This window comes from Geotrypetes seraphini, chromosome 12 (genome assembly GCF_902459505.1).
Source record: "Geotrypetes seraphini chromosome 12, aGeoSer1.1, whole genome shotgun sequence".
In the NCBI taxonomy this organism is placed as follows: Eukaryota; Metazoa; Chordata; class Amphibia; order Gymnophiona; family Dermophiidae; genus Geotrypetes; species Geotrypetes seraphini.
The window spans coordinates 14,172,482-14,197,049 of record NC_047095.1 but is presented as its reverse complement, the minus strand read 5'-3'; the positions used below and the strand labels follow the sequence as shown (position 1 = coordinate 14,197,049).

At 41.7% G+C, this 24,568-nt stretch overlaps 1 protein-coding gene across 5 annotated transcripts in view; it reads right to left on the bottom strand.

Moving 5' to 3' along the window:
* Window positions 1-5,546: 5,546 nt before the first annotated feature.
* Window positions 5,547-24,568, bottom strand: part of EXTL2 (exostosin like glycosyltransferase 2) — a 40,165-nt gene continuing 21,143 nt past the window's right edge. For 3 of the 5 annotated variants that reach the window (XM_033916576.1, XM_033916577.1, XM_033916574.1), the window contains exons 2-4: window positions 19,474-19,871; window positions 10,311-10,381; window positions 5,547-6,412 (exon numbers count right to left, since the gene is read on the bottom strand). In XM_033916576.1, the coding sequence (XP_033772467.1) occupies window positions 5,921-6,412; window positions 10,311-10,381; window positions 19,474-19,855 (945 nt within the window). In that variant the 5' untranslated portion in view covers window positions 19,856-19,871 and the 3' untranslated portion in view covers window positions 5,547-5,920. Of the gene's footprint in view, window positions 6,413-10,310; window positions 10,382-19,473; window positions 19,905-24,568 lie in introns of all 5 variants that reach the window. The other 2 variants (XM_033916575.1, XM_033916573.1) reach the window with 1 other exon arrangement.

Genomic DNA, 24,568 nt, shown 5'->3' with positions numbered 1-24,568 from the left:
AGTAAGTTTTTCGCTTAGCAAAACCACCTCTGACCTTGTTTCCTTGATCGCTGCATTCTGACATGTTTATAATTGCCTGAATGTAATGTAATGTAATGTAATGTAATTTATTTCTTATATACCGCTACATCCGTTAGGTTCTAAGCGGTTTACAGAAAATATACATTAAGATTAGAAATAGGAAAGGTACTTGAAAAATTCCCTTACTGTCCCGAAGGCTCACAATCTAACTAAAGTACCTGGAGGGTAATAGAGAAGTGAAAAGTAGAGTTAGAGGAAAAATAAAAATAAAATAAACATTTTAACAAAATTTTAGTTTCCAGAAGTCGTTCAGAAACAACCATATTGTTTGTTTCTGGCTTGCTTGGTGATGGAGAGTCTGATTTCACTCTCTTTGCCCCTGAATTGGCCATAAACACCACTTCAATAGTGTCTGGCTTGCTTAGAGACATAAGTAGCATGCGATTAATCAAATAAGGTTGCCAATATTGTTAGTAAAAACACTTTCCTTCTGCTGCTATCAAAGGCTTCCCCCCCCCCCCCAAAAAAAAAATAAATAAAAATATATATATATATATTTATTTATTTGGGTCGCTATTCAACACAATTTAACCAGCCAGAAATGGCTCCTGGATGGGCTAATTGCTTAACTGGTTGGTGCCATTGAAAATAACCAGTTAAGAACATAAGCATTGCCATACTGGGACAGATTGAAGGTCCATCAAGCCCAATATTCTGTTTCCAATAGTGGCCAATCCAGGTCACAAGTAAAAGAGTAAAACATATTTAATACTGCTTATTCTAGAAACAAGCAGTGGATTTTCCCAAGTCCATTTTAATAATGGCTTATAAATTTTTCTTCCAGGAAATTAGTCAAATATTCTTTAAAGCCAGCTAACTACTTTTACTAAACACACTGGCAACAAATTCCATAAATGGGCATCTAACAGCATTCATCACTCACATGTCATTGGTACCAATAATCATTGGTGACATTTGTATATGACCTAGGTGTTATTAGCACCTAAGTGTTATAATGCATAACTGAAAGAAGGGGGAATATTGTCAAAAACATAACCAACTTCAAGCGTTTTCCCTACGTGTCCCAGTGGACCCACAATCTAATGTACCTGGGGCAGTGGAGGATTAAGTAATCGTGCTTAGCTTGTAGAGTGCCCGGAGGTTTGCGCTAGTATTCTATAATAACTTATGGGTACCTACATGCTGTTAAGTGGAGCCCACTGTGGTGCCTACTTCTTAGTACCAAATTATAGCATTGCCCCCTTACATTGTAAACCTTAAGGGAACAGGAAAAAAAAAATCCCACTGTACCTGAATGCAACTTGCTTTGACCTACAACTGAATAAGACATGAGCTAAATCCAAAACCCCTTTTTTTGTGCAGCGGTGGCGAAAAGGGCAAACAGAATGCTAGGAATGATAAAGGGGATCACAAACAGATCGGAGGTTATCATGCCGCTGTACAGCACTGGTCGCCATACATGAAGGATATGGTACTACTCGAAAGGGTCCAGAGAAGAGCGACTAAGATGGTTAAGGGGTTGGAGGAGCTGCCGTACAGTGAAAGATTAGAGAAACTGGGCCTCTTCTCCCTTGAACAGAGATTGAGAGGGAACATGATCGAAACATTCAAGGTACTGAAGAGGATAGGCTTAACAGATAAGGACAGGTTGTTCACCCTCTCCAAGGTAGGGAGAACGAGAGGGCACTCTCTAAAATTGAAAGGGGATAAATTCTGTACAAACGTAAGGCAGTTCTTCTTCACCAAGAGAGTGGTGGAAAACTGGAATGCTCTTCCGGAGTCTGTCATAGGGGAAAACACCCTCTAGAGATTCAAGATAAAGTTAGACAAGTTCCTGCTGAACAAGGACGTACGCTGATAGGGCTAGTCTCAGTTAGGGCACTGGTCTTTGACCAGAGGGCCGCCGCGTAAGTAGACTGCTGGACTTGATAGACCACTGGTCTGACCTTGCAGGGGCAATTCTTATATTCTTATGTTTACACATCGGATGATGTTATCCATTTGTGTGGCTGATACATCCTGCTCGTCAATGGAAAAATTATTCCTCCCTGGAATTCAGGACACCAGTGAGACCTGGCCAGCCCTGGAGAGAGGGTGCAAACTTGGATTCCCTGCCAAGCAATATATGATTGCAATATGAGCCCAGGGGGTTTCAAGAGCATAGGTTTTGTAAACAATGAAGAATTCTATAAAGGTTTGCAGTAGAATGGAGGTGACGGATGGTAAAATGGAGGCGTAGAGAAGTCATCTAACGGTTAGTGCAGTGGGCTGAGAACCAGGGGAGAACTGGGTTTGATTCCCACTGTGGCTGCTTGTGGCCCTGGGCAAGTCATTTAACCCTCCAGTATTCCAGTCCTCCAAAAGGACACCACCTTGTAGTGGTGGAGGGGCTTGTGTGTTTCAATGACTTAGAGGGCTATGCCATAGGGCCACCCATATCAGACAGGTCTCTGAGGAGAAACCAGGTGAAGAGTGTCCCAAACCCGCAGAAGTCAAGATGGTGTTTGAAGCAGAAGTACTTTGAGTCAGCTCGTGTGTTGGCATCTGTTTTCAAGCCATTTTCTCCCTGTTTGTGCTGGTTATAATAGGGAAAAACAGACAGATATGTACTTACCCGAGGGCACAAAGTTGTTTTTGAGCCAGTTCAGTCCATCCTCAAGGTTGCTGGCAGCATGACCCATGGATCTGCTCCAGTGCCTTTGGAGGGCCCAACATTGTATGAAGGAGCACTAGTCGCTTAATTAATCTTTTATTGTTTGTAATTGTTTGTTGTATGTGTGTTATCATGACTATGATTATGCACGTAACTGTTGTGACCCACTTTGGGAAAGGCGGGATACAAATAAACTATAATCTATTTAATGAGTCGAGCTCTACTGCAGAGCAGGCGTCTTTGAACCCTAAAGATAGTCTGCCTCATCGAGCCAATATGTGCAATGCCCCATTCTTCTCCCAGTTGGCCAGGGGAGAGGTTATCAGGAGTTAAGGGTCGACACTGCGATGTCTGGTGCTGCTGGGTTGGATCAGCCCAATACTGCCCTCAGTGGATTACAGAAACCAGTGATAGTCGACTGTGACACCATATGGGAAGCTGTCAAGATACTCGCCTCGTCCCTATAGCAAATTGTGAAGGTATTTCTGGAGAAATTTGGGGATATCCAGGTCAAGGTGGAAGTACAGGGTATTTATATATACTCTGTTAGTAATCTTTGCCCTGGAACTGGACTGAAATTTGGAATTATGGAATTACTTCAGATATATGTGTGTACAATTTCTGGGTTCTAATGTTTGTATTTTTTCCTGATCTTTCTTTGGTGACTCTAAAGTACAATTAGGACTTTTTCGGATTCTGCCAAAGGATTTGGTGATGAAGCCACCTTACTTGTAACAGGAAACTTCAAAATGTCATATATATTATTTAATGGTGGTGATTTCTTATTTCTTGAACCATCAGCACAATGTGCGGCGGCGGCAAAAAAGCAAATAGAATGCTAGGCATGATAAAGAAGGGAATCATGAGTAGATCGGAGAAAGTAATAATGCCGCTTTTATAGAGCGATCGTCAGACCACACTTGGAATACTGTGTCCAACATTGGTCTCCATACCTAAAGAAAGATATAAAACTGCTGGAGAGGGTGCAGAGATGAGCAACGAAGCTAGTGAAAGGTATGGAGAAACTGGATTACGAGGAACGACTTAAGAGACTGGGGTCGTTCTCCCTTGGGAAGAGGAGACTGCAAGGGGATCTGATCGAGACTTTCAAAATTCTGAAAGGAATCGACAATTTAGAGCAGGAAAAAGAGTTATTTACAATGTCCAATGTGACAAGGACAAGAGGGCATGGACTGAAGCTGAGGGGGGACAAGTCCAGGACAAATATCAGGAAGTACTGTTTCACGCAGCGAGTGGTAGACACCTGGAATGCTCTCCCAGAGGAGGTTATTGCGGAATCCACCGTTCTAGGATCTAAGGGTAAACTAGATGAACATCTCCTTATGAGAGGCATAGAGTGATACGGGTGACTAAAATTATGCCAGGGCACACCTGGCGGAGCCTCTATGTTTGTGGATCGCCGGACTTGATGGACCTAAGGTCTGATCCGGAGATGGCAGTTCTTATGTTCTAAACAATTGTTGGAATATTGGGGGCCTTGGGATGGAGGTCCGACTGCAGTGGTAGCTCCCCTTGGTTAGTATGTGATCTGACTGGCATTGAAGAGGATTCATTTGCCTTGTAGGTAGGATTTGTTTTTCTTATTTCTATATGTTTATTTCTTGCTTGACTCTAGCAATAATGTAGACTAATGGATGATGTTTAATTCCTCCATTAAAGGGTGTTGCAGTATTTCTCTGTCTTTTTCTCATTTCTTTTTTAAGTACATGCTTGAATGCTATGTTACAATTCTATAATAATAATAATAATAAACAGCCCTCCATTATTCCAGATATAAAACTTAGATTGTGAGCCCATTACAAACAGAGAAAAGTACCTGCATGTACGAGTGTAAACTGCTTTGGTTGTATCATAGGAAAGGCAGTATATCAAGAATCTAAAACATACAAGGGTCTTAAAAATATATGTTTTGACCAAGCTCCACAATATCTTTCACTGGCCCTGGTCATTACTCCTGTCTCTTAACCCCCCCACCCCCCCCTTTTTTTTTTTTTTTTACAAAGCCCTGTTAAGCTTTTTTATTGCCAGCTGCAGTGGTATTAACTTCGACGCTCATAGGAATTCTACAAACACTGGAGCTAATACCGCCATGGCTGGCGATAAAAAGCCTAACGTGGCTTCGTAAAAAGGGCCCTTACTTCCTGGTAGAAAATATAGGGAGCAATATTCAGCCAGCAATTAGTCAGCATTTCTTTAATTGATGGCTGTCATCAGCTAAAATTAGACCTAGAAATTCAGAGCTGGCTCTGATCCAGGTACACCGCTGCTGGCAGTTATCCAAGTACCAGAGCTATTCAGCAGTGGTACCTGAACAGCTATCTGGTTAACATAGGACAGGCGTTCTGCTGACTTAATTTAACCAGATAGCTAATTGGTAACCATTGCTAAATAATAATAATAACAGCTTATATACCGCAATACTCCGAAGTTCTATGCGGTTTACAAAGATTAAGCAAAGGTACAAATTGATTGACTTTAAGAGGGGAGGAAGAAAGAGGGTTAATAGGACAGGAAATCCATTTTTGAGGAGAGAGTGATCAATAGAACAAGTTAATTGCTATAGCACAGGTACCCAAGTAACTATTGAAGGGAATTGACTTTGTAGAGAAAGAGAGACTGTTTACCTTCTCCAAGGTGAAGAGAATGAGAGGGCACTCGCTAAAGTTAGAAGGGAAACGATTCCGTACAAACGGAAGGAAGTCCTTCTTCACTCAGAGAGTGGTAGAAATCTGGAACGCTCTTTCGGAAGCTGTTATAGGGGGAAAGCACCCTCCAGGGATTCAAGACAAGGTTGGATAAGTTCCTACTGGAACAGAACATACGCAGGTAAGGCTAGACTCAAATAGGGCACTGGTCTTTGACCTAAGGGCTGCCGTGTGAGTGGACTGCTGGGCACGATGAACCACTGGTCTGACCCAGCAGCGGCTATTCTTATGTTCTTATGACTGCCTATGGACTACCAGATGGTGTTATGATGGTCTGCTCAAATATTCAGCAGCATTTTCCAGGTGCATGCTGCTGAATATTTGAGCTCGCCCTGTCCAGTGTGATTTAAGTACAGGAGCATCTTTTGTCTAGTTAAATCACTTTGAATATCAACGCCATAGATCTTAACATGTGTTAAAAAAAGAAAATAAAAAAACATTCCTAGAAAAAACAAACATTAAAAACTGTAAAATCTTTGCCATACAGAGGTTTAAATTGTTACATTTTAGTCTTGTGATTAGCATAATTAGGAAAGCCAAACTGAGAAATCATAATGTTGGAATACTTCAAAGGCATACTGCCATAGATAGCAACCAGCTTATTTAGACAGTAAGATCGCTGCAGCAAATGTTCTGCTCTATGCCACATGCCAGAATAACCACTACGTGTCTCTTTTTCCAAGTTCCTCATGTCCACAGGCTTCACAAACACACCGGAAGGTTTCCTAGTCTGTTTAGCAACTATAAAATTCATTGCAATGTCGTCACAGTTCTGAGTCTCATCTATTAAAGAATGCACCGCTTCAGGCTGTCTTGGAAAGAGCTCGAGGTACTTTCGATGGAAGAATGCTGCTCCTATCAGGATTAGGGAGTACAGGTCTCCAGCCCCCGACTCGGGGCTCTGCAGTTCAAAGCTACCGTAGCTGTATATACCAGAAGGAGTTGAGATGTGTTTTCTTGGAACAAAGCCAACAATCTGATCTGGAAATTGCTGTTAAGATAAGTTAGAATTTATTAATATAACAACACTCAGACTTTATCGAGTATGAAAACCAGTGTTTTTTAAATACTTGATCAATGAATTTAAGTAACAATAAATGTATTTTTAAGTAAAAGTACAGCAAAGAACACATAAAAAAAATCTACATAGATAGATTGTGAGCCCACCGGGACAGGCAGGGAAAAATGCTTGTGTTCCGAGCTCCCTTAGGAAAATGGTATAGAAAACTGAATAAATAAATAAACTGCAGACAAAATTTTTCAAAAGAAGGGGAAGTGGTAGAATTAGAACTCAAGTTGCAAGGGGGTCGACTTAAGAATAATGCTAGGAAGCACTTTTTCATGGAAAGGGTGGTAAATACCTGGAATGCTCTCCTGCAAGAGGTGCTGGAGACAAAAACAGTAACAGAATTCAAAAATGCTTGGGATAACCACAAAGAATTCTTATATGGAAAGAGGCTGGAAGCAAAATAAAACTTAGTAGTGCTTAGATCAGGGGTAGGGAACTCCGGTCCTCGAGAGCCATATTCCAGTCAGGTTTTCAGGATTTCCCCATTGAATATGCATTGAAAGCAGTGCATGCAAATAGATCTCATGCATATTCATTGGGGAAATCCTGAAAACCCGACTGGAATACAGCTCTCGAGGACTGGAGTTCCCTACCGCTGGCTTAGATAGTAACTCCAATAGTTGGGATATAAGGCCAGTGCTGGACATACTTCTATAGTCTGTGCCCAGATTATGGCTACATACATCTTGATGGGCTGGCATGGGCTTTGACAGAAACTCCAATACTTAGAGAGTATGTCCTGTGCCAAGCAGACTCAAAAAAACAACAACCCTGGTATAACAATAAACTTGCCCTTCTTCGTCGACAACTTCGATCTGTCGAACATAAATGGCGCAAAACACGCCATAATAATTTTCTCATCCTGTTCAAGGAAAAAGCCTCTCATTATAAAACAGCCATACAACAAACCAAGAAAGAATACTATTCTAAACTTATCTCCTCCACCCGTAATTCTTCAGCTCTCTTCAATCTAGTTCAATTTCTCTCAAAATACTCTAAAAAAAAAATCCACACCCTCAACTACACAACCATCTGCCAATGAGCTGGCACTTTTCTTTGATACAAAAATCAAAAACATTAGATCATATCTAGGACCTTCCTCTTCTGCCTCTCTTTCCCACACTCCCGATGAATCTTCCCATCTCTCATTCAGCACCTGTTCAAATTTCAAAATGCCCTCTCTAGCTAATCTTCTCCTTATCTTACAATCTTTAAATACCTCCAGCAATCTTATGGAGAGTATTCCCCCTTCACTCCTTAAAAAATTATTTTCCTTTTTCGGCCCATTCATCTGGGAAATGGTTTCTAAGTCTCTTTCTGACCACCTAGTACCTATTGCTTGGAAAACAGCACTCGTTATCCCAAAATTGAAACAGCACAACTTAGACCCTTCTCAGCCAGCAAATTACCGCCCTATTGCTAACCTACCCTTAATCTCTAAACTAACGGAAAAAATCATTCACACTCAACTTACAGAATTTATCGAAAACACCCATGCCCTTCATCCATGCCAAACAGGTTTTCGTTCTTCGCACTCCACTGAACTGTCACTGCTAGGCCTTACCTCAACTATTCATTACTATCATGATCACCAAAAATCGGTTCTTCTTATTTCCCTTGACCTGTCCGCAGCCTTCGACACTATTGACCACTCTCTTCTTATTAATCGACTTAAAGACTGCGGTATTACAGGTCCGGCTCTTCAATGGTTCATTTCATACTTTAATGAACGTAGCTTTAAAGTTCAGGTAAAGAATGAAACTTCTCAATCTATATCACCAACCTATGGTGTTCCACAAGGATCTATTCTATCTCCACTACTTTTCAACATCTTTCTGCCTCCTCTTCTTACGCTAGCACAATCTATTGGATTCACAATCTTCAGCTATGCTGATGACATACAACTACTCCACCCAGTCAACACCTCAAATACTTCAGATATAACAGACATAAACAATAAACTGGATACTGTAAATGACTGGCTCTATACAAATAAACTCTCTCTTGTGCCCTACTACTCCCAATCAAAAACAGTGAATCTTTATCTGGCAAAATTTCTATCAAATCCACTCCTATACAAATGGAAACAAAAATAAAATTATTAGGAGTCATTATCGATAAGGATCTTACATTCCATGATCAAATCAGTTCGGTAGTAAGAATCTGTTTTTTCAAACTTCGTCTTATCCGTTCATTAACTTCAATCTTAGGGATAGAGGCAATCACAATTCTGGTTCACTCTCTTGTTATTTCTCACTTAGACTATTGCAATTCTCTTTATAACGGCCTCCCACAAAAAGAAACCCGCCGCTTACAATTAATACAAAATACAGCAATAAAACTCATTTACAAAATAGGCAAATATGATCATGTCACCCCGCTTCTGAAAGAGGCACATTGGTTGCCTATCATACATCGTATAACCTATAAAATCATTTTGCTTACCTTCAAAATAAAACTCTCACACCAGCCTCTATATCTTGATAAGGTTCTCATCCCCCAATGTTCTTCACATACTTTGAGGTCAACAGACCAAAAACTTTTACGAATTCCTTCCGTAAAAGAGTTCTATTATACCCGGAAAATAAATTTTACAGTAGTTGCCCCAACGATGTGGAATGCCCTACCACAACAACTTAGAGAAGAACAACATCTACATAAATTCAAGACTAACTTGAAGACGTTCTTATTTCGTGACGCTTTTGCCTGTCCTTAGAGCTACCTTCTTTTTCTCCTAATTTTTTCCTCTCTATTTCCCTCTCTTTCTTTTTTTTTTCTCCTTCACTCCGCTGGTTCCAATTTATTTAACCAAACGCTTTAAAAAAGCGACCCTACCCAATATGTTTTTCCCTATTCCCACTTTCTCCCTTTCTTCTCCAAAACATGTAACTTTCCCCCTCCTTTCCCTCTTATCCTCACTTTCATGTTAGTCAAGTTATGTTTTTGATGTTCACCCATCTGCTTTTTATATTTATGACTCTTTTCTTTTTTTATAATTTTACTGTGAACCGGCCAGATACCTGTTGATGGTCGGTATATTAAAAAGTTAATAAACTTGAAACTTTAAATTGCAAGGACAGATAAAGATCAATAATATAAATTGCCATATTAACCTCATAGCATGTGTTGTATCTTATTGGACAGACTGGATGGACCTTGCAAGTTATTTATCATCATCATCTACTATGTTACTTACACAAAACAGCTCGTTGTTTAACTCCTTGGGATCTTGCCAGAACTTGTGACCTGGATTGGCCACTATTGGAAACAGGATACTGGGCTTAGACTTTCGGTCTGTTCCAGTATAGTAACGCTTATGTTATATTCTTATGTTCTTATTGTGAAGTGCTTTGAAAATGTGCTTCTATTATCAAACATGCTTAAGCAGGTATGCCTGCGTTTAGCATAAAATTCAGTTTGCTACTGAAATGTCTCAGGAGAGTCTGACTCGTACTTGGAAATACTCTCTCTTAGAAACAGCAGCCATTAAGCTGGTGACCCTATGAAGGTACTAGCCAAATGTTTGTGCATCTGAAGAGTGCAGAGAGGTTAAACTAAACTAAACCTTAAGTTTGTATACCGCATCCTCTCCATAAAGATAGAGCTCGGCATGGTTTACAGGTAATTCAATAAATGAGGGAAAAACATAATAAGAAATTAGAGGTTATAAAGAGGATAGATTAATAGGTTACCATTAAAAAGAAAAAAAAGCTCCCATCAGAGGCTTAGAATTTACTTGCACTAACTATAGAAAAAAAATTGTTTGGCAGCAAACAGGCAGCTTCTCCAGAGTCTTTGAATAAAATGCATCAACACTGACCTGCCAAACAGAGAAAGCAAAAGCCAAGTCGTGCGCACTAACCAGGGTGTCGTCATCCATCATCAGAACAGCTGAAATACAAAAAACAAAATCCTGTCTTTTGGTTAAGCCAAATGAAAATATAACATACCACATAATATTGTGCATTTAATCATGAATGAAGCTGGGATCTAGCTTCCAGTTGCAATAGATTAGTTAAAGCAGTGCTTCACCGCTTCCAACATAAAAGCTTCTGGGAGATATTCTGTAAATGGCAGCAAACTCAGGCACCCAAAACATTTGGCGTTAAGTGCTATTCTATAAAGGACAAAAATCTTATATAGAATATCACTTAAGCCTGGACTTATGCTTGTTGAAACTGAGTGTACTGTAAATGCCAGAGCCCAAGATATGTGCGTAGGCCAAATTCTGGGTGCAGTTGGGCACCGAATCAAATAGCACTTTTAATCAAAGCCAATAAAATGCAATAATTGATTGTTAGTGCCCAATTATTGATACTTAAGTGATTGTTAATTACACGCGCATCTTGGGCGTGCACAACTTTGGGCACAATCTGTAGAATAGGGGGGTAAATGTCCTCTATGGAAGCAGTTGGGGGAGGGGCAATTTAATTTACATTTCCTGGCCCCTCTAAGATGTGGCTCTGGAGAATCAAGACTGCAACTTAGCAACCTGATGCTCCAAGGCAGTATTAATAGTGCTGCTTGTGAGGCTGATTTCAAGCTGCATTATCCATGTACTAAAGGAGTCACTAACCTGCAGTACGGCAATGTTGCTGGTTACTGACTCCCGCAGTAAACTAAGTTGTTACCACACCTTATTAACCTTCCCTTGAAGAGCAAATCAATTGATATTGGAGGGGATCAAACCTATGTTTTCCTTGGAAACTAAAATAACAAGGCTTCGGATACATCATGCAAAGAGAACAATCATTAGAGAAAGGCATCACGCTTGACAAGGTCAATAAAAAAAGAGGAAGACCAGCAGTCTAATGGACCAAACACAATAACAGCAGTTATGGATGTCATTCTATCAACAATTGGCCATCTGACTGAAGACCAAACATAGTTTAGGGCAGGGGTGTCAAGAGTCCCTCCTCGAGGGCCACAATCCAGTTGGGTTTTCAGGATTTCCCCAATGAATATGCATGAGATCTATTAGCATACAATGAAAGCAGTGCATGCAAATAGATCTCATGCATATTCATTGAGGAAAACCCGACTGGATTGCGGCCCTCGAGGAGGGACTTTGACACCCCTGGTTTAAGGCAACTAACCAGAGGTTTGCCAGGAGCAGACACACATTTGATGGCACTTAACATGATTTCAATGAGAAACTGGCCAAATTTCAACGAAAATATTTTCAGCCAACTTAATGCTTTCAAAGTTTGACTTAGGATATCGGGGGGGGGAGGGGGGTGGCGGAGGAAGGAGGTTGGAATGGGGAAGACACTGTTTCATTTGTAACATCACAGTTAATTATTAGAATTAGAACTTTCAAACATTTGTGATGTACAAAAACAGCTGTATGCTGAAAAAGTGTTATATCTTCACAGATGTTTAAATAAGTAGAATCATTTATTTAATTCATTTTCTATCCCATTTTCCCAATGAGCTTAGAATGGGTTACAGGAATGAGATCTACATTTGTTCAGAATAAAACACCATTATCTAAATATTCCTGATTGTCAGTGAACATTGCGGGAGTTTCTTAACCCCTTTAAAACCCCGAGTTAATGCTGGATCATATGGCGCCTCTTACATAGGTGATGCTAAGTGCTCTTGCATTAAATCCTAGCAATTAGCACACAACCTACATAAATCATTGCCTCAAAAAGAATAGCAATAACACACGTTAAAATCCATGTTAACTCCAGATCTTAATGCCCTTTAGTAAACATACTTCAAAGTTTGGTACAGATAGCATAATTTTTGGCAGAATATATTCTTTAGAACTCATGGGGGGTGGGGAGTTGATTAGCCATCATAAGGGCAAAGCTAAGAGTGCAAACTTTTGCAGGCTGTGACAACGAAAGATTAGGTTCTTACCTTAGCTAATCTTCTTTCTTGTAAATCTACACTTTATTCTGGGACAAGTGGGTTATTTCCCTCTATCCACCAGGAGTTTGTAGGAAGCCTCAAACATCAGAGGCTTAAACCCTCCCTCATCTTACCTTATCACTGTCCCTGTGAACATCAGTTAGTCTTAAAGCAGCCAGGAACTTCTGTAGAGGATAACAACAAGAGAGAGAAAGGAGAAAGGGACACACCCCGGCAAATAAGTGAATGCTGCTCATATCAACAACGCAACAATGAAAAACAAGAGAACAGGTCATAAAATATTAGAAACCTGAACAACAAAACAGTGCTACAAGGAGACACAGCCTGCACTGTCAGAAGAAGGCACCTAAACTAGGGACCCCCCCAAACTAAGTGCTAAACCCATTCTAATGGCACTCTCATAAAGGCTAGTCAGAAAACAGAAAGTCAGCTTACCAGAATATGTAAAGGCAGACAATCAGCGAATCAGCAAGGTGCAGGGCGGGTTCCTAGAATAAAGTGTGGATTTACAAGAAAGAAGATTATCAAAAGTTAAGAACCTAATCTTTTGTTCTTATGCAATCCCACTTTATTCCGGAATGTGGAATGTAACAAAATAGCCCCAAAAAGGGGGGGGGGGGACTTCTTTCCAAAGAAATGGCCATATGGATCCACTTGGAAATAGTGGCCTTAGAAGCTGGCCTACCCTTGTGGGTAGGACCTGCCAGAACAAACAGGTGGTCAGAGAGGCTAAACTCATTGGTGACCTCCATGTACCGCAACAAGATCCTGCGCATGTCCAAGGACTGCAACACCCGGTCCTGCTCCCGAACCAGAGAAAGCAAAAGCAGGAATGCGAACTTCCTGATTCACATGGAGAATGGAAACCACTTTGGGAAGAAAGGAAGGAACTATGCACAGCATCACAGCGGAATCTGTAATACGCACAAAAGGATCCTGGAAAGAAAGAACCTGAAGCTCCAAAACCATCAGGAAGACCGTCTTGATCGTGAGATCCATAAGGGCCGCTCCAGAGTCTCATATAGCGGAGAAGCCAAAGAATGGAGGACCAGGTTAAGATTCCAAGTCGGGCAGAGAAGTCGCAACAGAGACCTAAGCCGCAAAGTGCCCCACATCTAGATGAGTTGTCAAGACGTCCCTCAGAGGGCCCATACACAAAAGACTGGCAATCTGCAACTGAAGCGAAGCTACCGCTAGGCCCTTTTTCAGGCCATCCTGCAGGAACTCCAGGACCTGAGGGACCGACGGAGCAGCCGGGTCCACCTGTCACAGGCCGCGGCAGGCCTGATAACATCGCCAAACCTTTGCATAGGCAGCCACTGTGGATTTCCTTTTGTTGTGTAGCAATGTGGCAATCAGAGCCAAAGAATAGCCCCGGCTAGTCAAAGCCATGCACTGAAGAGCTATGCTGTAAGACCAAAGCGGTCTGGATCCTGTATTGGACCCTGCATGAGGAGGTAAGAATAACAAGTTAGCCGGAGCTCCTGATCCTGCTGATGCCGAATCAAGTCAGCACACCACGGCCGCTTTGGCCAAACAGATGCGATTTGGATCACCAGACCTCTGTGAGCCACTATCTGTCTCAACAGATGCCCTAGCATGGGCCATGGAGTGAAGACATACAAGTAGACCTTCCTGTGGCCAGGGCTGCACTAGAGCGTCCAGGCCTTCAGTGCCAGCCTCGTAACGGTGACTGAATAACTGATCTGCTTTCTTGTTGACCACAGTCACCATTAAATTGAACGTGGGACCCCGCCACCATCACCACCACTGACCTACCATGCAATTGAACACTCTTTGAGACAGACTACTCTCTGGGATCCAGAGTCTGCGAGAAAATCTGCTGGAATATTGTCCACTCCTGTCAGTGCCACAAGATGTCTCTCCACCCACAAGAAGGGAAGCTGAGCCTCCACGCTCAGAGAGAAACTCCTTGTGCCCCCCTACCGATTGAAATAAGCCACCACCATAGCAGTGTCCAAGAAGACACGGACGGCTCGATACAGAGATGACTCTCGAAATGGAGAAGAGCCAGCTGAATTGCCCGATGCTCCAAGTGATTGATGGACCACTTGTGCGCTGAGGGCATTCACTGGCCTCATAAATGGTTTCATAAAAGAGGGCCTTAAAGTGTTTCCAAGTTTATGACCTCATTTATAATGATGCTTTTAAGACTGATAATGTTATATTCCTTTTAGATTATTTCCTTTGAGGATTGTTTAACCCCCAAATACATATACTTATGTTCAAAAGTTTTCAACTATGCGTACTAATGATTTATGAATCATGCAAGGTGTCAATTACAGTATAATGGTACCACCTTCTCATCTTTTAATGCTGCCATAAAATCGACATGGAGTATGGTTTTTATTTACTTGAAACAAATATACATTTTACATGTTTTTAAAGAGAGTTCTTTAAGCAATAACGTATTTAAAATTTTTTTTTTAATAATCAGCTTGTTGTGCAATAACAGTCATTTGATAAGTTTAGACCTAATACTTTTTGAAACTTTAATATGGTATTTATATATATTGCAAATTATACATTAAGGGCCTCTTTTACAAAGCTGTGGAAGTAATACTGCCACAGTAAATGCACCAAAACCCATTCAATTCCCATGTGCTTTGGTGCATTTATTATGGCAGCATCGCTACCGTGGCTTTATAAAAATGGCCCTAACCATGCTTTATATATTTACAGTTAAAATAATCTTTATGGGGTTTGTTTTTATGATTCAACAATTTTTATTGAACTGCACCTAGAGGTCAACAAATACAGGTAAGCAGAAAACAAGAAACCAATGACAGGCAATAGAGTAATCAATCACAGATAGCATAATAAAGAAAATATCAATTGAAGTCCTTGTTAAAAAGGTACAAAGAACTCCAAGAACGCATCATCATCAATACAAAACAAAAACAAACTCTAATATCACCCCTCTCCCATGGGGGTCCCCCTACCCCTCCACAACCCCCACAAACAACTCCCTACAGCAATCTTCCCATAGCTCTAACCTCAACCACCCAATACCCACCCCACCCAAAACACAAGCTCCTAATGGATAGAAGAGAAAGAACTAAACCAACAGTGGCTGCCCTTATAGCATATTCAAAGTCTGGGAATTTAAGTAGGGATCCCAAATGCCTAAAAAGTGCTTTTTCTGTTTATAGCCTCCCAGTCCATCAATTCATGAAGACTGATTCTCCACCCCCAATAAGAGGAGGAGTTATCCGAGGTCCACTCTTTCAAGATGGCCTTCTGTCCCAGTATGTTTTATTTTTATCTGTTGCTCTGGTCATGACTCCTGAGGCAGGCAGCTGTGTCAATAAACAGCACTGTTGAGTCCTTCCTCTGAACTCATTATCTTTGTGGATTTGTTTTATGCAGACCTGTTGCATTTTATTATTTTTTACAATAAACTTGCCATGTTTCATTCTTTGTCTCCAAGATTTCCTTTTTTTCACATTTTTGTTGGTCCTCCCCTAATTCCTCCAGCTCAATCTTATCATGCTTTTAGAAAAGCACTGAAAACCTATCTGTTTGATAAATTTATATCTTAATTGTTTTAATATTGTATTTATGATATGTATATATGGTGCATTTGTACAATTTGCTGATTGTCCAGCTTTTCTTGATGTAAAGCGCCTAGAACTCATGGCATGGCAGTATACAAAAATAAAATTTATTATTATTATTATTTTCCATTTTTTCATAGGGAACTTTTTGTCCTTTTTGGTGCCTACCCTATATGACACATCATTTGCTTTGGAGATAAAAAGCGGCGATGGTTGCTAAAAAGCCCAGAATGCGCAAATTTGAACTAAAAAAAAAAAAAGAACCACCCCCTAACAACAAAAATAAAACTTTTGTGCCAGCTTTGGAATTGCTTCCAAAGTACAGGAATTCATGTGAGTCACAAAACAAGTGTCTCAGCAGCATTGTGTGTGTGTGTGTGTGGGGGGGGGGTATTTTCTGTGAACTCCTATGACGACACTCATCCTTGAATACTATGGTGCTTTGTAAAAGTGGCCCTTAATGTACAATTTGCAATAGATATATATACCATATTAAAGTTACAAAAAGTATTAGGTCTAAACTTATCAAATGACTGTTAATTCACAACAAGGTGATTATTAAAACAAATATTAAAATACATTACTACTTACAGAACTATAACCACAAATATCACAATCTGCTGCTTCACTTATTTTTGTGATTTTAAGCCACTTTTCCAGTGTACAGCTTCTTGGCAGGTGACAAGATATGGAGGCTTGGCAAAGTGTTTTTAGTTATACACTAGAGTCAGTTTTAAGGAACCATTTCTGAAATGAATTCCACTTCATTTACTTTTTCTGCTTCGCAATGGGCAGAGATTTTGGAGTTTGCAAAAGAAAATTATTAGATTGACATTACGTGCAGCAAATCCTACAATGTATTACATTTTTTTAAAAAAGACAGAATACTTAAGACGGTTTAACAACATCAAAAGAGCTCCAATTGTTCTTTGAAGAAAAAGCCTTTTATGAAACGATGCAATTCTATTTTGAACAAATGTTTGTTAGATGTGATGCTAATGATCATAGAAACTTCCATATAAATGAAAGGTACTTGAAATAGCAATTAGATGCCAAAGCTGATCCAGTGGCAGACTGAACAATCAATATCCAGATTTTCAGAGAACTATTGGGGGATTTTCATGTGGAATTTCACAAGCAGAAAATGAGAAAAATTGTGTTTGATTTAGAATACCACAAAAATTATATTTACCCTGGATGAATTCCAACAAAAAAGAAGTACCGGAAAAACAATTGCCAAGTCCTTTTAAAAAGGACACTGTTTTTCTTCTGTTGATTAAATGTTTATTCAATATGTTATGATTCCGGGTAGAGAAGGGAAGCTACTGGGAGGGACGATGGGTAGACCCGAATATAAACAGAGATCCCCATTTTTGAGGCACTTTTTTGGCCCCAAAATCCCGGTTTATATTTGAGTGTACAGTATACTATGCAGGTACCTGTCCTGTTTTGACTGTATAAACATTAAAATGATGACCATTAATACAACTAAACAAAGATAAATAAAACAAGACAAAAACGGAAATAACATAGAAGCATTTATATTAAAAAGTAAGCAAAATGAAACGTTAATTAGCCAGCCTTAGGCAAATGTAAATGTCAGGTTTGTTCATGGCCCCCACAATGTATGGTTGGTGGGGTCACTTGAGAGGCGTCCTGACAAACGCCCGGTCCCAGGTTCAGTTCCCTCACTGAAGATTCACCAGGAAGTAGAATCAAAGAGGCACAACCAGAGGTGACTGCATAAAGAATATGTTATAGCAGTGTTTTTCAACCTTTTTTGGGCAAAGGCACACTTGTTTCATGAAAAAAATCACGAGGCACACCACCATTAGAAAATGTTAAAAAATTTAACTCTGTGCCTATATTGACTATATATAAAGTAATTCTCTTGAATAGGAATCAAATAAACACAAAGAAAGTATTTTATAATTACTTTATTATGAAATATTAAGTAAACAGAATAGTGAAAAATTATAAAATACTTTATTCAGTGCGAAACCTGGGCCTGTTTGGCTGAACACAAAGCTGATATTCTGGCTGGAATCGAAGAAAGACACACACGTAGCTCTTCGTCAACAACTCTCAGTCTCTCTCTGTATTTGGTTTTTATAGCATTCAAAAATAGACAAATATACCCTCCATCCTTTTTATTAAACCACAATAGCAGTTTTTAGTGCAGGGAGCTGCACTGAATGCCCAGCGCTGCTCTTGACGCTCATAGGCTCCCTGCGCTAAAAACCACTATTGCGGTTTAGTAAAAGGTGACCATATTGTAAAATATAGACAGCAGATATAAATTCAGAACTGTGCATAGTAAGTGAAGGGAAGTTTTCATCTCTGGGACTTTACCCAGTTAACTATTAAGTTATTTGGGCAAATTCCTTTGAAAACTGTGGTAATACTGCCTCCACTTTGCTAAATTTAAAATAAAATCATTTTTCCTACCTTGTCTGGTGATTTCTGGTTGCACTTTCTTCTTCTGACTGTGCATCCAATCTTTCTTCCCTTCTATCAGCCTGTATGCTTTCTGTCCTCCACACCTCATTCCCTCCCCCAACTTTTTCTTCCTCTCTCCCTGACCTTTCTTTCTTTTTTTCTGTTTCTCTTCTTTCCTTCTGTTTCCCTGCCTGCCCCCTTTCTTTCTTTCTCCCTGCCGTTCCCCAAGCCACTGCCACTGCTGCTGCCATCGGGGAAAAGGACCCACCAATGGATAACAGGCCCCAAAGCCGACGCCGACGCATGCTCTCCCTGACGTCAATTCTGCAATCGGAGAGGAAGTTCCGCCCAGCCAGGCAGCGATTGGCTGGCCCGAACTTCCTCTCCGACTGCAGAATTGACGTCGGGGAGAAGAAGACTTATCGGCTCGATAGATTAGATCGCCAAGACAAAGTGAGTCCTGGGTGATCGACTCACTTTGCCTTGGCGAGCTACTGGCGCCCCTGTCTTAGAACACTGCCTAGGACCCTGGGGGAGCCCGGGCCCCCTGTCAGCTCCGGGCCCCTGAATGCAGGACTGGTAGTACTGTCCTGATGGCGGCCCTGCGGCACACCAGGCAACATCTCGCGGCACACTAGAGTGCCACGGAACAGCGATTGAAAAACACTGTATTATAGAAAGAATGGTAGCGATAGCTATGCTGACAGTAAACATTCAAGCTTTCCATATTTTCTAATAACTCAAATAGTTTTTTTATAGCATAAATATCACTGGGTATAGAGTCCAAATCATAGGATCCAAACAAGGGAAGCTTGTCTTTTAGTTTCAGCTAATCTCACTTCCTTTGAAGCAGTATTTCTGGGGAAAAATTAAGATTGCGTGCAAGAATATAAGATATCAGGTGATCCTGACTAAGGATTTAAAGATTAATTTGGATAGCTTTGAGAACAGCACACTGGTAGGACTGGAACCCACTACATTTAACAACAACTACTGGTTTGTTTAAATTGCCAACCATGGCCATGCATTAGATTGCACTTTGCTTTTCCTTTCAGAGGCCAACTGAAAAGTCAAAATCCCCCTTACCTTCCGTTTCCAGGTCTGGAAAAGGTTGCAGCCTGTTCCTCATTCTGTTCACAGTCTGTTCCTGGAACAGTACTGGGATGGGGTGTGGGCCAAGGGCCTGCCATAGCCCTTCAGGTGTCTTTTGACCAATATTGTTCCATACAACAATCACTTTCTGCAGATGAGGAACAGCTTGGTAGTGATTCAAGAGTCTCAGCAAGATGTCCGTTCTGTTGTATGTTTGCATGATCAGAGTAAATGAAGCCAGGCCTGGCCGTCTGGAGGAGTCTTTCTGCCTTCTCAACACAACAGTTTCATCCTCTTTGACATTAGGAAGCAAAGCCGACAGGGCTCCAAGTACAAGAAGCGAGACACCAATGACTATCAAAGAGAAGCGGAGCATTCTTCCCAAGACAACTCTGCGAAGAAATTTAGCAAGAGGGTAGCAACACCTTGAATAAATAAGGATAATAAATAGGTAATTACCAAATAAAGCTCATAAATTTGATGCCCATAATATTTTCCATTACGTTATTCTTGGGGGAATTATGCAAAGAATTCTCCAAGTACATAGCATTTTAAGTACAGCATGCAGGATATAGCCTGGGGGGAGAAGGGCTGAATTGCATTGGTCATTCAGATAGAAAATGGGTGGAGACATTAGTTGGACTCAGTGGCTACAAGAGACAGAACAAGTAATGTTAGCTATGTGGACAAAAGGAGGAAACATAGAAATATGATGACAGATAAAGGCCAAATGGCCCATCTAGTCTGCCCATCCACAGTAACCATTATGTCTTCCTAAGAGACCCCCCCCACACACAGTCTTTGTCTCCACCACCTCTTCCAGCAGACTGTTCCATGCATCTACCACCGTCTCTGTAAAAAAGTATTTCCTTAGATCAGTGTTTTTCAACTGCTGTTCCGCGGCACACTAGTGTGCCGCGAGATGTTGCCTGGTGTGCCGCAGGGCCGCCGGGCCCGGAGCTGACAGGGGGCCCGAGGCAGGGGCGCCAGTAGCTCGCCAAGGCAAAGTGAATCGATCACCCAGGACTCACTTTGTCTTGGCGATCTAATCTATCGAGCCGATAAGTCTTCTTCTCCCCGACGTCAATTCTGCAGTCGGAGAGGAAGTTCGGGCCAGCCAATCGCTGCCTGGCTGGGCGGAACTTCCTCTCCGATTGCAGAATTGACGTCAGGGAGAGCATGCGTCAGCGTCGGCTTTGGGGCCTGTTATCCATTGGTGGGTCCTGTTCCCCGATGGCAGCGGCAGTGGCTTGGGGAACGGCAGGGAGAAAGAAAGAAAGGGGGCAGGCAGGGAAACAGAAGGAAAGAAGAGAAACAGAAAAAAATAAAGAAAGGTCAGGGAGAGAGGAAGAAAAAGTTGGGGGAGGGAATGAGGTGTGGAGGAGAGAAAGCATACAGGCTGATAGAAGGGAAGAAAGATTGGATGCACAGTCAGAAGAAGAAAGTGCAACCAGAAATCACCAGACAAGGTAGGAAAAATGATTTTATTTTAAATTTAGCAAAGTGGAGGCAGTATTACCACAGTTTTCAAAGGAATTTGCCCAAATAACTTAATAGTTAACTGGGTAAATTCCCAGAGATGAAAACTTCCCTTCACTTACTATGCACAGTTCTGAATTTATATCTGCTGTCTATATTTTACAATATGGTCACCTTTTACTAAACCGCAATAGTGGTTTTTAGCGCAGGGAGCCTATGAGCGTCAAGAGCAGCGCTGGGCATTCAGCGCAGCTCCCTGCGCTAAAAACTGCTATTGTGGTTTAATAAAAAGGATGGAGGGTATATTTGTCTATTTTTGTATGCTATAAAAACCAAATACAGAGAAAGACTGAGAGCTGTTGACGAAGAGCTACGTGTGTGTCTTTCTTCGATTCCAGCCAGAATATCAGCTTTGTGTTCAGCCAAACAGGCCCAGGTTTCGCACTGAATAAAGTATTTTATAATTTTTATTTCGTAATAAAGTAATTATAAAATACTTTCTTTGTGTTTATTTGATTCCTATTCAAGAGAATTACTTTATATATAGTCAATATAGGCAGAGAGTTAAATTTTTTAACATTTTCTAATGGTGGTGTGCCTCGTGATTTTTTTCATGAAACAAGTGTGCCTTTGCCCAAAAAAGGTTGAAAAACACTGCCTTAGATTACTCCTGAGCCTATCGCCTCTTAACTTTATTTCCTATGCCCTCCCATTTCAGGGATTCCTTTTAAATGAAAGAGACTCAACTCATGAGCATTTATGCCACGTAGGTATTTAAAGCTCAACAAACGAAACCTGGATGGAAAGAGGCAGAGCTGGGAGAAGTGTACCACCTTTGGGGGGGGGGGGAGAAGAGCTAGAGGTAACTGAGAAGGTATGGGGAGAGTGGGAGGAGGGAGTGAAGGTTGGCGACTGGAAGAAGGGGCAGAAGGAGTGGAATGGGAGTGGAATGGAAGTGCAAGGCCTTACAATTAACTTTTCACAGTACTTCTGGGAGAATTCTATACAAAAAGAAAATTCTGCTTGGTTCTTTTCAATATTGAAGTTAAAAGTTAATAATTAGTCAACGATTGCAATTATGTTATTTCTGAAAATAACATCTATAGAATTTTCAAGTATTATTGACAGACTCCTGCCCTCATCTCTCTCTCTCTGGTCTTCTGAACCTACATGTTATTTTCATTTTGCCTCTCCTCATCTAGCTTGTTGAAGCTGGAAAGAACACTGAAAAGACCTTTCCCTCATCACATATTTCATGTGCTGTAGTAAAGGTACTACCGTGTTTCCCCGAAAATAAGACAGTGTCTTATATTAATTTTGGGTCCAAAACACGCATTAGGGCTTATTTTCAGGGGATGGCTTATTTATTTTATGTACAACAATCATCTCTCCCTTCCTCTCCTCCATCCCAATTCTTTTTCTTTCTTTTCTCCTCCCCCCCATGTGCAGCTTCTTTCCTCCCCTCTCACCCATCCCCTTGTGCAGCAGAATCCCACTGACCTTCCCAATGTGAGACTGACATATCTCCGCTCCGAGGCCTCTAAAAACAGCAGCAGCGGCAGCAACACTCTGAACGGGCTTCTTCGTGGCCTTCCCTGTGGGGGCCTTCCCTCTGCCTCATCACTGATGATGTCATCAGTGATACAGCAGAGGGAAGGCTCCACTGGGGAAGGCCGTAAAGCAGCCTGTTCAGAGCGTTGCCGCCGCTGCTGCTTTAAGGGGCCTCAAAGAGGAGGTATGTCAGGTCTCACTGGGGTGGGGGTCGCTGAATTGACAAGTCCAATTTTTTCTGTGAATCCTACAGCACTAGTTGTGGAGTGTTGGAGACATTCGGGGAGCGGGGAGCTTTGGGGGTCGATCTTAACTAGGGCTTATTTTCAGGGAAACAGAGTATATAGGAACCCCCCCCCCATAAAAGGAAATAAGATGATACCTTTTTACTGAACTTAATACATTTTTGATTAGCTTTCAAAGGTAACCTTTCTTCAGATCAGACCCGAACAATGTTTTGTTTTATTTCTAAATATCACCTTTAAAAAAGTGAACTAACATGTCTACCACACCATTTTACTCAATGCGCTGCAGTAGAAATCATACAGCAAAAATATCTGATCCACATGGCCAAAAGGTGGATGCAGTAAGCATGGTCTCCTTCTGCTGGTAGCCAGAACAAGAGAGAGGAACACAGGAAAGGAGGAAATACTAAGGCCCTCTAAATAAGAGGATGCATCTCCCTAGTCAGGGCTTACTATCTGGGAGCTGGGCCAGGAATCCAATACCACTAATTCATTTCAGATTCAAAAGAGATAAGGGTTTTCTGCTCTAGCCCCTCCATTCAAGGCATCTTACAGGAAATGAGGGGATAAGCCTGCAGAAGAACAGAGAACAGTCACTCTACTTTCTAATTTAGCCCTTCTGTGCCTAGCACTTGCCTCCCTGTCCCCTTCTCCTGCTCCATATGTCACTTTTTTTTTTTAAATCTAAGACCAAGGTCATCTCCAAACCTTTTTCTTTGTGCTACTGAAACTGAAAGCACACTTTCAAATGCAAGAATAAAGTCACCATCCTTTTTCTTATAGCAAAAAGGTTTCATTGAGTTTTACAAAATTAACATTGACCCATTCAGCAGAAACCATCCAATATAGATTGGCAGGGTCAGTTTTAGACATGCTGGGGCCCAGAGCAGAAATTAAAGAGGGGGTCCCAATCCCTTTTCCTCCCTGCATCCCCTCAATCTCCCCACCTGCTATTACGAGTACTACCACACATAATACAACTTAAAATGACTTCTTCACAATAAAACCCAGACAGACCTTTACCAAATACAGAACAAAGGATCACAAATAGAAACTGAACTGGGAACACTAAGAAATTAAACTCAGCAAGTATCACATCAACTATAATATAAGGCTAAGCGCGCATGTGCTGTTGAAAGATCGTGATTCCTGGTGGCGCGAGGTGTGCTTCTGTGCCAGTCCTCACGGCGCCTGCACTAGCTGGAGGCACGTGAGTGTGCAGAACATGCCAGCGACCCCTCCCTCCCGCTCCTCTTCAAAGCGGCCTGCTGAGGTTCGCCAGCTGCTGTAGCGAACCTCGCAGGCCGCTCTCCACCTTCCTGACATGGTGCTGAAGAAGGAGCTGGGGTTGCCGCTGCTGCCACACTCGCAGTCTTCCTGCAGCCCCGCCCACCACCATTAAGCAGGAGAACCTGCTCGACAATCTGGGCCGAGAGGTGAATGATGCAGTCCCTGTCCTAGACTGACACCAGCTCCAGTTGGAGGGATGGAGGGAGGGTAAGAATGGGAGGAGTGGGGTGGAAACGGAAGGGGGCCATGGGGCAGGCAGGCATTGAACAACAGGGGACCAGAGGGAGAGGGAAAGGGGGCTGCTTTGGGGGGAGGGGTGTGCTGGGGTAGACAGCAATCATCGGGGGGGGGGTAACAGAAGAGGGCCATGGAGCACGCAGGCATGGCACAACAGGGGGAGAGGGAAAGGGGGCTGCTGGGGGGAGGGGTGTGCTGGGGGCAGAAAACAATAATGCTTTGCTCTGGGAGGGGGGGAGACAGAAGGGGGCCACGGAGAGACAGGCAGGCATGGCACAATAGAGAAA